The sequence below is a fragment of the Lissotriton helveticus genome, chromosome 12 (assembly GCF_964261635.1).
Source record: "Lissotriton helveticus chromosome 12, aLisHel1.1, whole genome shotgun sequence".
Taxonomy (NCBI): Eukaryota; Metazoa; Chordata; class Amphibia; order Caudata; family Salamandridae; genus Lissotriton; species Lissotriton helveticus.
The window spans coordinates 103,205,122-103,219,628 of NC_136073.1; the positions used below are offsets into that span (position 1 = coordinate 103,205,122).

Sequence of the window (14,507 nt, forward strand, 5' to 3'; positions counted from 1 at the left end):
AATATAAGTTCAACAGAGAGGTGCAAAGATCACCTCCACTTCGCCATTGGTTGTTATATCATTTGCTCATAGATGAACGCACCTTCACCAATGATAGAAAATTGTAACTGCCAAGAATACCTTTCGCAACTGCATTAAGGTGGAGGTGCCTATTGTTTTCCAGAATTTCAGGAAAATTACTTACTATTTAATTAGTTACATTTATAATTCAATAATGTAAATTTATCTATGAGTTTGAGCCTGAAACCTCTGCTAATATCGCAGCTGAAATCATGGGCCTAGCATGGTCTCTTCTAGAATAAGGTACTTTGACTAACTACGGGCCAGATGTAGGTAGCCTAATACTGGTCAGTAACGGTCGAAATTTCTGAATTTCGGCCGTTACCGACCGGTATTAGGCTTTTGACCGAATTGGTATTTTAAGGAATCGGTAAATTACCGATTCCTTAAAATACCGAATCGGAAAATTACAGAATCTGCAATGTAGGGAGCACTCAAATGAGTGAATTACATAGTTAAGGAGTTGGTATTTACGAACAACTAAAAGTTGGTGGTAAATATCGAAAACCTTTGGAAAAGCATTTTTGTGCATTTCCAAAAGTGCCATGTGGCAGACATACATTAGGGCATGTATGTGTGCCACATGTGCACACATGCACGATTCAGGGGTGCAACAGGGTATCAATGTGACACCCTGCCACCCTTGAATGTGTTCCCCCATTACTGAATCGGTATTTACCGATTCGGTAAATCCCATTCATTACTATTGGCCTCCAGGCCCAGAGGAATAAATGGGAATTACCGAATCAGTAAATACGGATTCGGTAAATACCGAATCGTACCGATTCGGTAATACTTACCGAATTTTTTCCTACATAGCATTTACCAATTCTAAAATAATGAATCCATAAAATTCGTTATTTTAGAATCTGTAAATTAGGATTACCTACACCTGGCCCTATATTCCGTTCGCAGTAAAAAACAAGTAGATACTGAAAAAAGCCCAACACAAGAAAAGGTACAAAATGATGGTGATTGCATTCAAAGGTTGTGGATCAACGAAGGAGGACTTCATTCATGTGGTTTGCATATGCCCCAACATGTAAAAAGCTTGTGTCACCTTGCTAAAAAAGTGCTCAAACATTGAAGACATAGGCACTAGTAGGGCTGCAATAATAAAAAGCTTGGACCCTTTAGACCCACAAATGAACTGCAAACTGATCCAATATCTACAGCTACGTGAAAACCCGATACAAATTAGAGATTTCCAAGAACTGAGAGTCAAAAGGAGGCTGAGAATAGTTTGCTGTGCACAGACATAACCCATTGGCCGAATTGCATTTGTCAATTGATTCTACTCTGTATATTGGTATCTGCAATTTTCTTAGTAATACCATACTAACCAGATGGGCCTGTGACAAAGCCTCAAACACATACCTGTGATATATATTTTATGAAGATGGCACAGTTGCACTTATTGGTCAAGTCCACTCTTTTTAACAACATTTTATAGCTGACTTTATTAATACTCTATTAATATCATCGCCACCCTGCCCTTGTATGCTTGACAATAAATGTATACTCATATGTTTGTCAATTAGCAACTTTATTACTGCGGGGTACGGCGTGCTGCGACCTACGAATACGCGGGAGCACTTAAGATGACTATGTGTGGTGTGGATGGGGTATTCAAATGTGAGTGTAAAGTGGGGTTTAGATCTAAGTGAGTGAAGTTTAAAAAAGAACCTGGCCTGTGGGGTAACAAAAAACCTTTAATGGGCCCCCAGGCTGGTACTATTAAAATAGAGTGTGGGAGGTTGATAATTCAAACAATGTGCACTACCTCCTCTCTGTGTGCGTCGACATGTTTAGGTGAAAACACCTTCTTCAGGACGGGGTACACAAATCCCCACCTTACTCACGTTTCTCTATCTTATATCAGGATTTCTAATAAAAGTGAGATTATAAAGTGCAGGTAATAATGTACCTAACAAAAACATCGCTTATTGGTCGACCTGTTGGGAGAAAATAGACAAAAACATTTTTGTGGTGGTCTACTTTTCACAACCATAGGTAAAGTGACCGGTGGTTACAGGTGACTTGATAGCGGTAAAAGTATCAGACTATAGGTGTCCATTGTGCCTATAGTGGAAAAAAGTACAAACTAGACTCACTAACATATAACATAAAACACACACTTTTTCTTAGTGAATATGGCAATATAGCGACATTCTGAACATTGTATCCTAGGTGGTTAAGGGTTGTCAAATCTAATGTTGAGTGCTCCTGTGAATAAAAAGGGGAGACACTACATGCCCATATACACTGGTAAAATACTGTTTTCTTAGTGAATACGACATTATAGCGATATTGTGAACATTGCACCCTTGGTGGTTGGGGGTTGTCAAATATAGTGCTGTGGTGCTCCTGTGAATAAAAAGAGAGACTATGCAAGCCCATATACACTTGTAACATACTGTTTTGTAGGGGTAGAAGTGACTCATGAGCGCATCGTCAGGGTCTTTTTATGCTAGTTAGCACCTGTCAAAAGAATGGAGTATCAGATTGCCATTTTTACTTACATTGGCGTCGTGGAGATAACCTTGCTCTCTACCCATATTACTCACGATTTCAGCGAGGAAATTCCTCCCGACCGACCCCGTCGTGGCTCCGGAGATTGTGTCAAGGGAGGTGCCGAGTTCGGGTATTTGCACTTTTTCTCAGGCTCCGATCATTGTAAGATTGGATAACTGGCTTTTCCTGCCTCCCCTTGTAAGGGCTCGGGGCCGGTTCTGCTCGCGTCCCCATGCATTAATGTTGCGTTACCGCCCATGCGTGCTGCCATCCTGCACAGATGTAAATGTCTGTGGAGCCGCGCATGCGTTCTGCTCACCCTCACGTGTCTTGCGCACGTTGGATTGAAGTGGGCAGCCCAGGCGTGTATGTCTGCAGGCGAGCGCAAGCGAGTACTATTCTTATTGCCCTACTTCTTTCATGCAAACATTATTCTGGCTAATTATTAAAAAAAGGAGAGGCGGGGGGAAGAATTAAATGCTAATGTGTCTAGATATGTTACCTGACCATTAGTGGGAGTTGATAAAACCCACTTGGTATTACCGATAAAACATATGCAATCCAGGGGGGTCCCTATTGCTTTATGAAAAGGTGTGATCCACCGGGGAGATCGAATACATCTAGACTGTGTTCAATGTTGATGCAATAACTCAGTCTATTCGCTCATTGTTCTATAGTACATTGGAACCGGTCGGATGGGGTCCTTTCTAGGCTAAGTGAGTATTACAGTGTCATCCCTTAGGGTATAGGTGGGGACGCTCAGGTAGACCAACCCTAGGTCAATTGTCCCACGGGATGTCATCGTTCAGGCCTTGCGTACTGGTCCCCAGGCGAAAAACCCAGCTTTGCTCTTTTTCAAAGAGTCCTTGTTCTGATTGTAGTTGTTCCACCACTGTCCACCTTATGTCGTTGACACAATGTTCGTTCTCCAAGAAATGGGTTGCCATTTTTGTCGTGATTTTTCTGCAACGTATGTTGCTCTTGTGCTCACCTATTCGTACCTTCACAGGTCTCGTTGTCATGCCAATGTACTCTAAATTACACGGGCAGGTGATCATGTAAATAACATTTCTGCTATTACAGTTAGTCAGTTTACGTTGTTCCCATTTGGTACCATTGCTGAAGGTCAAATGTTTACTTTTCTTTGTGAGATGCCAGCTTGCGCAGTTTCCACAAGGGTAGTGGCCACCCAGACCATGTTGTGAGAGGTGGACTTGCTTTTGTGGTTTTGGGCGCGTGTGTACCAACATGTCTTTGAGCTTTTTACCTCTTCTATGAGCAAACATTGGCTTCTCAATATTCAGGGTCCCACTATTCAAAATGCGCCAGTGTTTGTTCATTAATTTAGACACTTCGTTGGTGCTGGAACTGTAAGTGGTAACGCATATAGGTCTAGTGGATGCCTCATCTGGTGGGATTTTGTTCTCCAGCAGAGCTTCCCTGTTATTGTTTCTAGCCCTTTTCATTGCTACATCAATGATCTTCTCTGGATACCTTCTTTGTTGCAATTTCTTTTTCAGGTCTTGTGCTTGTGTTTTGTAATCCTTGATTTGGGTACAGTTACGCCTTAGTCGTAGAAATTGTCCGTACGGTAGATTGGTCCGTAAATTACGCGGATGGAAGCTGTCATACCTGAGGAGGCAGGTCCTAGAAGTTGGTTTGAAATGAGTGGTAGTGTGCAATTTGCCATCCTTAGAGAAAATGTTAAGATCAAGGAACACCAGCTCTTTGTTAGAGACTGTGTGGGTGAATTTCAAGAAACGGTTCTGCTGGTTCAGCCATTGCATGAACTCGCTCACTGTTTGGTGGTCACCCTGCCAGATTACAAACACATCGTCGCTGTATCTCCTCCAGATGACGATATGTTGTTTGTATGGGTTGTTAGTGTGTAGAATTTTTGTGCTTTCTAAATGATGGACGTACAGTCCGGCCAGGTTCGGCGCGAATGTACTGCCCATACTGGTGCCATGGCTCCGGAGGTAGAGGGTTCCCTCAAACTCAAAAAAGTTTTTTGTTAGTGCCATGGTGATGCACTCCATGACCACACCACGTGGTGTCTGGTACTTCCAGTTGGCACTGTACAACACCTCCTCAATTATGTTAATGGTTTCATCATGAGGGAGGCTCATGTACAGGCTTTCCACATCAAGACTTAGGAGTAGTTGGCTGTTGGGGTCAAAATCGAGGTTCTGTAATAGTTGCAGTACAGATTTTGTGTCCTTGAGGTAGGTATTTGTCCCTTGTACCAAAGGGCGCAGGAATGCATCAGAGAATTTCGAGAGTGGTTCCAAAATGGAGCCAATTCCTGAGACAATAGGTCTACCAGGTGGACTTTCAAGACTCTAATGTATTTTTGGAATACAATAAAAGTACGGTATTCTCGGAGTTTTTTGCACTTGGAATTCCGCTTCCTTTTTGGAAAGCCAGTAGTGTGCTAGGGCTTCCTCCACCATGCCTCCGATGGTGATCCTGATGGATTCTGTCGGGTCTGTGGGAAGGATAGTGTAATTTCGTTGATCTGATAACAACCTCATACACTCTCTTTTGTAAGCTTCTGTTGTCTGCACCACTATCGCTCCCCCTTTGTCAGCGGGTTTAATGGTTATGTCTTGATTGCTGGACAGTTCGCGAATAGCGTCCTGTTCTCGGCGGCTGGTGTTGTGGAACACTTATTGGTGTACTCTGGTCATGTTTTTTAGTTCAGCCATTATTGCGTTTTCAAAAGCCAGAACCTCGACTGGAAGAGCGTTGTCCGGTATTGTGAAGGTGGACTTAGGTCTTAAACCCGTGTCGGTTTCGGGGCTCTTCTCTCTCCCTTTGAAAAAGACTTGCAGTTTGATCTTTCGAATGAACTCCTGTACTTCAGTATGTAACCTGAAAATACATTTCTCTAAGGATGGCAAATTGCACACTACCACTCATTTCAAACCAACTTCTAGGAACTGCCTCCTCAGGTATGACAGCTTCCATCCGCGTAATTTACGGACCAATCTACCGTACGGACAATTTCTACGACTAAGGCGTAACTGTACCCAAATCAAGGATTACAAAACACAAGCACAAGACCTGAAAAAGAAATTGCAACAAAGAAGGTATCCAGAGAAGATCATTGATGTAGCAATGAAAAGGGCTAGAAACAATAACAGGGAAGCTCTGCTGGAGAACAAAATCCCACCAGATGAGGCATCCACTAGACCTATATGCGTTACCACTTACAGTTCCAGCACCAACGAAGTGTCCAACTTAATGAACAAACACTGGCGCATTTTGAATAGTGGGACCCTGAAAATTGAGAAGCCAATGTTTGCTCATAGAAGAGGTAAAAACCTCAAAGACATGTTGGTACACACGCGCCCAAAACCACAAAAGCAAGTCCACCTCTCACAACATGGTCTGGGTGGCCACTACCCTTGTGGAAACTGCGCAAGCTGCCATCTCACAAAGAAAAGTAAACATTTGACCTTCAGCAATGGTACCAAGTGGGAACAACATAAACTGACTAACTATAATAGCAGAAATGTTATTTACATGATCACCTGCCCGTGTAATTTAGAGTACATTGGCATGACAACGAGACCTGTGAAGGTACGAATAGGTGAGCACAAGAGCAACATATGTTGCAGAAAAATCACGACATAAATGGCAACCCATTTCTTGGAGAACAAACATTGTGTCAACGACATAATGTGGACAGTGGTGGAACAACTACAATCAGAACAAGGACTCTTTGAAAAAGAGCAAAGGTGGGTTTTTCGCCAGGGGACCAGTACCCAAGGCCTGAACGATGACATCCCGTGGGGACAATTGACCTAGGGTTGGTCTACCTGAGCGTCCCCACCTATACCCTAAGGGATGACACTGTAATACTCACTTAGCCTAGAAAGGACCCCATCCGACCGGTTCCAATGTACTATAGAACAATGAGCGAATAGACTGAGGTATTGCATCGACATTGAACACAGTCTAGATGTATTCGATCTCCCCGGTGGATCACACCTTTTCATAAAGCAATAGAGTCCTCCCTGGATTGCATATGTTTTATCGGTAATACCAAGTGGGTTTTATCAACTCCCACTAATGGTCAGGTAACATATCTAGGCACATTAGCGTTTAATCCTTCCCCCCGCCTCTCCTTTTTTTAATAATTAGCCAGAAAAATGTTTGCATGAAAGAAGTAGGGCGATAAGAATAGTACTCACATGCGCTCGCCCGCAGCAAACCTAGCGAAACACTCATGAGAATGAGCACCACGCATGCGCGGCTCCACAGACATACACGCCTGGGCTGCCCACTTCAATCCAACGTGCGCAAGACACGTGAGGGTGAGCAGAACGCATGCGCGGCTCCACAGACATTTACATCTGTGCAGGATGGCAGCACGCATGGGCGGTAACGCAACACTAATGCCTGGGGACGCGAGCAGAACCGGCACCAAGCCCTTACAAGGGCAGGCAGGAAACGCCAATTATCCAATCTTACAATGATCGGAGCCTGAGAAAAAGTACAAATACCGGTACTCGGCACCTCCCTTGACAGAATCACCGGAGCTACGGAGGGGCCGGTCGGGAGGAATTTCCTCGCTGAAATCGTGAGTAATATGGGTAGATAGCAAGGTTATCTCCATGACGCCAATGTAAGTAAAAATGGCAATCTGATACTCCATTCTTTTGACAGGTGCTAACTAGCATAAAAAGACCCTGACGATGCGCTCATGAGGCACTTCTACCCCTACAAAACAGTATGTTACAAGTGTATATGGGCTTGCATAGTCTCTCTTTTTTATTCACTGGAGCACCCAGCACTATATTTGACAACCCCCAACCACCACGGGTGCAATGTTCGGAATATAGCTATAATGTCATATTCACTAAGAAAACAGTATGTTACCAGTGTATATGGCCATGCAGTGTCTCCCCTTTTTATTCACAGGAGCACTCAACATTAGATTTGACAACCCTTAACCACCTAGGATACAATGTTCAGAATGTCGCTATAATGCCATATTCACTAAGAAAAAGTTTGTGTTTTAATGTTATATGTTAGTGAGTCTAGTTTGTCCTTTTTTCCACTATAGGCACAATGGACACCTATAGTCTGATACTTTTACCGCTATCAAGTCACCTGTAACCACCGGTCACTTTACCTATGGTTGTGAAAAGTAGACCACCACAAAAATAATTTTGTCTATTTTCTCCCAACAGGTCGACCAATAAGCGACGTTTTTGTTAGGTACATTATTATCTGCACTTTATAATATCACTTTTATTAGAAATCCTGATATAAGATAGAGAAACGTGAGTAAGGTGGGGATTTGTGTACCCCGTCCTGAAGAAGGTGTTTTTACCTAAACATGTCGACGCACACAGAGAGGAGGTAGTGCACATTGTTTGCATTATCAACCACCCACACTCTATTTTATTAGTACCAGCCTGGGGGCCCATTAAAAGTTTTTTGTTACCCCGCAGGCCAGGTTCTTTTTTAAACTTCACTCACTTAGATCTAAACCCCACTTTACACTCACATTTGAATACCCCATCCACACCACACATAGTCATCTTAAGTGCTCCCGCGTATTCGTAGGTCGCAGCACGCCGTACCCCGCAGAGGGGTAAGATGACCCCGATCATGAAGCATGACACTAAGGGGCCTGTTGGTGTGTGAGGGGACCAAAAACAACAAGGGTGTTCCCCACTTTTGGAGGATACACCCAAGGAGTGGATTCTTTTTGTTTATGTCAATTTGCAACATCACATGCATTTTATTGGTTTGTGATGATTTACTTAAGTTGTGGATTTTACCTTTGATAATGTGCCACGCCTTGCTTTTAAACAATCAATGTCTTGGTCCACCTGAGTCTGCATTATTATAGTATCATTGTCTTAAATTGTCCTATTGGCTTTTAGCATGTTTTCGTACCAGTAACATTGTTTTAAATATTCAAATAATAAACAATACATTTGCATTTGGAATTTGTTGTTGATTGTTGATCAACATATTTGGGTGGGTTCTGTTTTTTCTATGCCTTCTTGTGCTTGTTCTATTTAAAGAAGTTGCTTGCTCAGAGTGGTGTATCTAGAGGGTGAGCACCATAGGTCCATTATCTGTGTTCAGTTCAGATTAGAATAAACAGCATGAAAAGGAAACCGAGTAGAGAGGCTGGTAAGATGACGAGCGCTGAAAGGCCTGTAGCACTGGAGAACAAGACTGACTCTGTTAGACTGACTCTGTTAGACCACCTCTTACCCTAAGCACCATTTAGCTCACATCAGCTAGGCATTATACAAGAATGAAGAGCATATGTGGAAGAACAAGTAACTGCAAATTATCAGTAGTAGGGCATGATCCTTGTCAGAAGAAAGGCAGCAGTAAGGATAAAGGCAATGACAGGAGTGGTGAGTATGAGCTTGAAATGTTAAGTAGCAGCGGTCGTTATGTAAGAGAATGACACTCACTTTTAGGAAACGTGACCCTTCCTAATCGAATTATTTTTAGTACAAATTGATTGTGAGAAATTGAGTTGTTGGTTAGCTGGGATGAGAGCCTTGGAAAAACAGCAACTACAATTCTTGTGAGGGTGAGGCACAAGCCAACCTAAATTGACCTGTGCTCATCCCTTTGGAAGCTTGGCACAGAGCAGTCAGACCTAAGTTAGAGACAATATGTAAAGTTTTTGTGCAACACTTCAAATAGTAATGAAGTGAAAACACCAGAAGAAAGAGGATCCCACGCAAGTTAGAATAAATAATTATTTCTAATAAATAAAATAAGACCAAAACCACAAAGATCCAATTAGAAGAATTGGAGATATGCAATTTTAAAGAGTTGAGTGAAAATAGTGCCAAACTGCACAATGTGTCAAGTGTGCTTATCTGGGCTTGCAGGACCGCAACAAATATCACAGGTTTATGGAGTGTGGGCCGGCTACAGTGACCCAGTTAGACTCGTTGAACAGAGTACCTTAAATCCTGGTATGCAGAGCATTGCAAGGATTCACGTCCAAGATGAGTCACGCAGCAGAAGCAAAAAATCAGTTCAGATATGCAGTGAGGTTGCGATGTGTGGTCCTGCATAGTCATTGAAGAACTCATTGACATGGGCTTCCGATGCAAAGTCTGGCATCAAGAATGCAATGTACAGTTGGGGCAATGCGTTGGTTCTGAGGAGCTGCAAGACTGTGATGTGGAATCTGTCATCACGGCTGCTGTCGACGAGGGATATGAGTGCCTGCACCAAGGGTGTATTGTGCATCGGTAGGTCTGAAGTGGTTGGGGACTGCGAGGGTGACGCAGTCTTTGTGATGGGTCCATTTCATGCAGCAGTGGTGGTGCAGTGGTTCTGCTCAGGAGTGTGCCGTACAGCAGAGTAGATGCTTTGGTTCCATTGGATCCACAGAGGCTGGCAAGCACCTTAAGCCCACTTGCAAGGGTCCAGAACTGGGGTGCACTACTTGGCAGGGTAGATTCACAAATGGCAGAGTCCAGGTGCAGGTACAGGGTTGTTGGAAATCTGTTATGTCCCTGAGGCTTCAGATCAGGAGGCTAGCCATTTAGCCATTGGCATCACTCTGATTTCTGGGTTCAAGAGATGCAAGTTCAGTTCTTCTCACAAAGGCAAGAGGGCAGAAGGCAGCAGTTCAGCTCATCAGGGCAGCAATTTCTTCAGAGCAGCATTCCAGCAGAGCGGCAGTCCTTTCAGCAGCACAGTAGTCTTTTTTCGTGGTAGAGTATCCACAGGTCCATAAGTGTGCTGAAGAGTTGCTGTCAGAGGTCCAGTATTTATACCCAGGTGTGCCCTTGAAGTGTGGAGAAGCTTCTAGAGGCAGGTTTTAAATTGTGCAGGCTACCTTCCTTCTTAGCCCTTACTTCAGACTAACTACAGGGGTTATGCAGCCCTTTGTGTGGAGGTAGGACACAGCCTATTCAAGTGTAAGTGAGGTTGGGCCCAGCAACTCCCTCCTATCCTGCCAGTGATGGCCCATCCAGCCACAACTAAGCTCCTCCTTGTTTGTGGCTGTCTAGGAGGATTACACAAAGCCCAACTGTCAGCTACACCCAGTGGTGTGACACAGAGACAGGCTGCAGGCACCAAACAGGTAAGGCTGAAAAATGCCCTCTTTCTAAAACTGGCATTTTAAAAATTGTAATTAAAAATCCGACTTCACCACAAGTTAGGATTTTTCAATAAAATTGCAAAGACACCAAAAATGAACTGCCATTTGGAAGTTACAGATTATAAAATGTAATAAGGTAACTCCATTAGTCTATGTGAGAGGTTGGCCTTGCAGTAGTGAAATAGTAGTGAAATCGTTTTTCACTATCAGAACAAACATGTAAAACTTAAATCTACATGTCCACCTTTTTTTAATACACTGCACCCTCTGGGCTGTCCAGCGCCTACCCTAGATGTGACTTATATGTATTACAAAGGAAGGTTTGGGCCTGGCAAACAGTTTATTTTTCCAAGTGAAAATGGCAGTGTAAAACTGCCAACGCAGCCTCTGCAATGGCAGGTCAGAGACATGTTTACCAGGCTAAAGTGGGTGGCACAACCAATGCTGTAGGCCCACTAGTAGCATTTCATTTAAGGCCCTTGGTACATGCAGTACTACCTTTCTAGGGACTTACAAGTAAACTAAATATGCCAATTGTTTATAAGCCATTTCTACTATGTTTTGAGGGGAGAACACAAACACTTCAGCACTGGTTAGCAGAGATAAAGTGTGCAGAGTCCTAAGGACACCAAAAACGATGTCAGCAAAACAAGAGGTCTGAAAGAAAAAAGGTTAGGGGGATGCCAGGTCTAGCAGTGAGGAAGAAATGATGACGTCCGTTTTTGAGAGAACATTAATGACTATATCAAAGTACTTAAAATCACAATTTGATCTCATCAGTAATCAACTTTAACTCTGTCAGTTGGATCCATCAAGAGGAGGATTGGAAAAGCTATTTGTGCCAAGAGCCAGTAATTATAATAAACCCAGGTATTGTTTGTTACAGCCTAGAGGAAAACATGAGCTTATTGGGATTGGTTAGTGATAAGAGGGGAGCATACAGCTCTTAACCATCCACCACAGGCTGTGAACCTCTGCAGAAAATCCATTCTGTTGACTCCTTGTAAAAAATATCTAGTCATGGTACTTTGGACATAGGGATACCCACTGATGGATTCTGGAGGAGCTTGCCACATAACTAATGGTTAAAGGGGTATACAAGCAGGCCCTCAACAGGGGTTGAGATGATAAAGGCTCATGATTACTGAACTGAGAATATAGGGGTTCCCTTTAGTTATTATTATACATGATAATCTTTAATATCTGAATTTCATACTGGCTATTGTTTCTATGTATCAATGTCTGAGGATTTTAATGTATTGCACATAAAGGTGTGTTTCTTCTTGAGAAGATCCTACATTGTTCTCATGCACACTGAGACAAACTCAGTAGTAATCTCATTCCCTCATGCTTAGTACATATGTTACAATCAAAAAAACAAATAATGCCACGGGATCGATACAGAGGCTAAACAGTAAGATGAAGAGAAAATTAATTTCAACTCTTCCTATCCATATAAATCTCTGCAATAAATCTCCTTAGTTTTCACTCTCTGTAGCCAAGGACAAAAAAAAGAAAAAACAAGTACACCCCTCTGTTCAAATTAAATTAATCTTTTATCTGTATATACTTTCCAACAAACTATCTTTTCAAAACACAATTTTCATACATAGATACATTGATTTGACATGTATGTAGACACTTATTTACATGTATACATATAACACATATAAACATGTAAATGAACAACAGGAACTTTTCTGCTCTCTTTGCCCTATCTTTTTTCTAACCAGGTGCACCTCACAAATCATTACCACAGTGCATTTTCCTATATTCGATCACCATTTCTCAGGTCGCCTCTAGGTAAAATAAATTCCAACCCTTTTTCTACTATAGGCGATCTATACTTGTTCAATATATTTTATTTTAATTGTATATGGTGTCTTAATATATCTGTTGACGCGTTTCAGCCATTTTGATTATAGACCTCATCAGGACTAGGGCCGCCGAGTGCATAATTTCTCAATTCCACCTCACAGTTTGGACCGTATATAGGAATGTACCCTGGTCAATCACAATGCTGTGAGCCGGGGTCCTCTTATATCACCTCACTATATACCGCATGTTGTATTGTCCATGAAAAGAATGTAATTCTATTATATGGCGTCTCAAAGCATTAATTGAAAATCAATCTGTTTCCATCAGGATCGCCGCATTCTCCTCGGTCGTTCCACTCGCTGTCTCCGTGAACTCCGTGTGTACATATGTTACATTAGAAGATGCATGTAGTATCAATTTTACAAGATACCCGTAATATTGCTATTTGTGGCATTTATGGGAAGCAGCCAAGGGTACAAAATAGCAAATCAGCCTTCTTGCAGAGCAAATTTCCATTTTCTGAGTATGTACTTTCTATAAATCTTTTAGGGCCAAACGCGAATTATAAATAATGTTACACCGGGCAGATGTTGTAAACTTATATGTTCTTCTGGAAGGAATGAGAGGAACCAAGAATTATGAGAAAGAGGGGCCTCCGAAAACAGAGAACTCCGCCACCAGAGTAACAAAGGCAAAGAGTTGTTATATTATGTTTATTGTTTTTTGAACAGTTTGTAAAGCCTTCACACAGTTGCTGAGAAACTTCCATTGTGAGGATTATTCCTAGTTGATTCCCTTTACTGTTCTTATTCAAAGAAATCATGTAGCTGTAGGCCCAACAGTTTGATTTTCATGCAGTAAATCCACTATCTTCTCACCTCAGTCATTATTCTGTTCGTCCAGTGGCTCCTCCCTTCACTCAGCAATCCATATTGTTCATTCATACATCCACTGTGTCACTCATCTCTGCATCTATTCCACTTATCAGTGTATTGCTTTTGTTTTAGTCTGAATTCTTCATAATTGTCTCACTTTTAACTCAATTCACAGCAATAGAGCTTCCCATACCTGCTTTCTCCTATACTAACCTATTCATCAGCACTGATTCTCTTTGCCTGACCTGTGTTGCTTTATGCTTCAATATAAAGTGATCTATTTTGCTTCCAGCCAACAATAAGTCTGTTGTGCCCTCTCTCTCTTCCATTGCTTTCGTATCCACTTGTTCATCTGTATGTGGGTTTAATTAATTGTATTTTTTTAACTTTATCTCTTTGGCATTATTCATTTGTTTCGAACATTTGTATGATAATTTACAAAAATAGTGATTTGAGTGTGATATCTCTCTGCATTTGTCAGAGCACTCAAATGCTTTGAGCTTGCATATTATATGCTAAACCAATTTTAGGATCGTTTATGGGAGCGTAGTCGGCATAAATATGAACATGTATACATTCATAATATTTTGTAATCATTTTCATACCTATGTTAAGGTTGATCTAAAATCCTTAATGTATGTCTTTTTGTCTGAGGTTTGATTTTGAGAACATCCTCTATTTAAAACTCTAACTGAGCTTCTTAATTAATATCATCCAGTGAATACACATCCAATGTGAGCTTTGGTGTCAACAAGTCAGTTTTCAAATTTCACAAAAGATAGTATTGATGACATTGAGAACTTTGGAGATGGCCAGACCAGAGTATTTGTTTTCCCTGAAAAACTTCAGTCTAGCTGCATAATATCCATAATCCCAAAATGGACAGACTTTCACAGACAATGATTTCACCTACAACCTTTTGGTGCTCTTACCTTTCAAATGGCTGTCACCTTAGTTTGCCTGTATAATAACGATCGTTAGCATCTAGCTTTTTCTTGGATTGTTTGATACCACTTCCTGTAAAAGGCTTGATGTTCCTCTTGTAAGTACTAAGGCTAGGCACATGTTTTATTTTTGCCATCATTCACTGAATTGCTAACAAGGCTAGTAAAATGAGAATATGATGTATT

At 41.8% G+C, this 14,507-nt stretch overlaps 1 protein-coding gene across 1 annotated transcript in view; it reads right to left on the reverse strand.

The window, feature by feature from the left end:
- LOC144797960 (vomeronasal type-2 receptor 1-like) overlaps positions 1–14,507 on the reverse strand; it is a 50,492-nt gene that overhangs the window by 16,090 nt on the left and 19,895 nt on the right. The window contains exon 4 of the mRNA XM_078668765.1: positions 3,819–4,916. Coding sequence (XP_078524891.1) covers positions 3,819–4,916 — 1,098 coding nt within the window. The remainder of the gene's footprint in view (positions 1–3,818; positions 4,917–14,507) is intronic.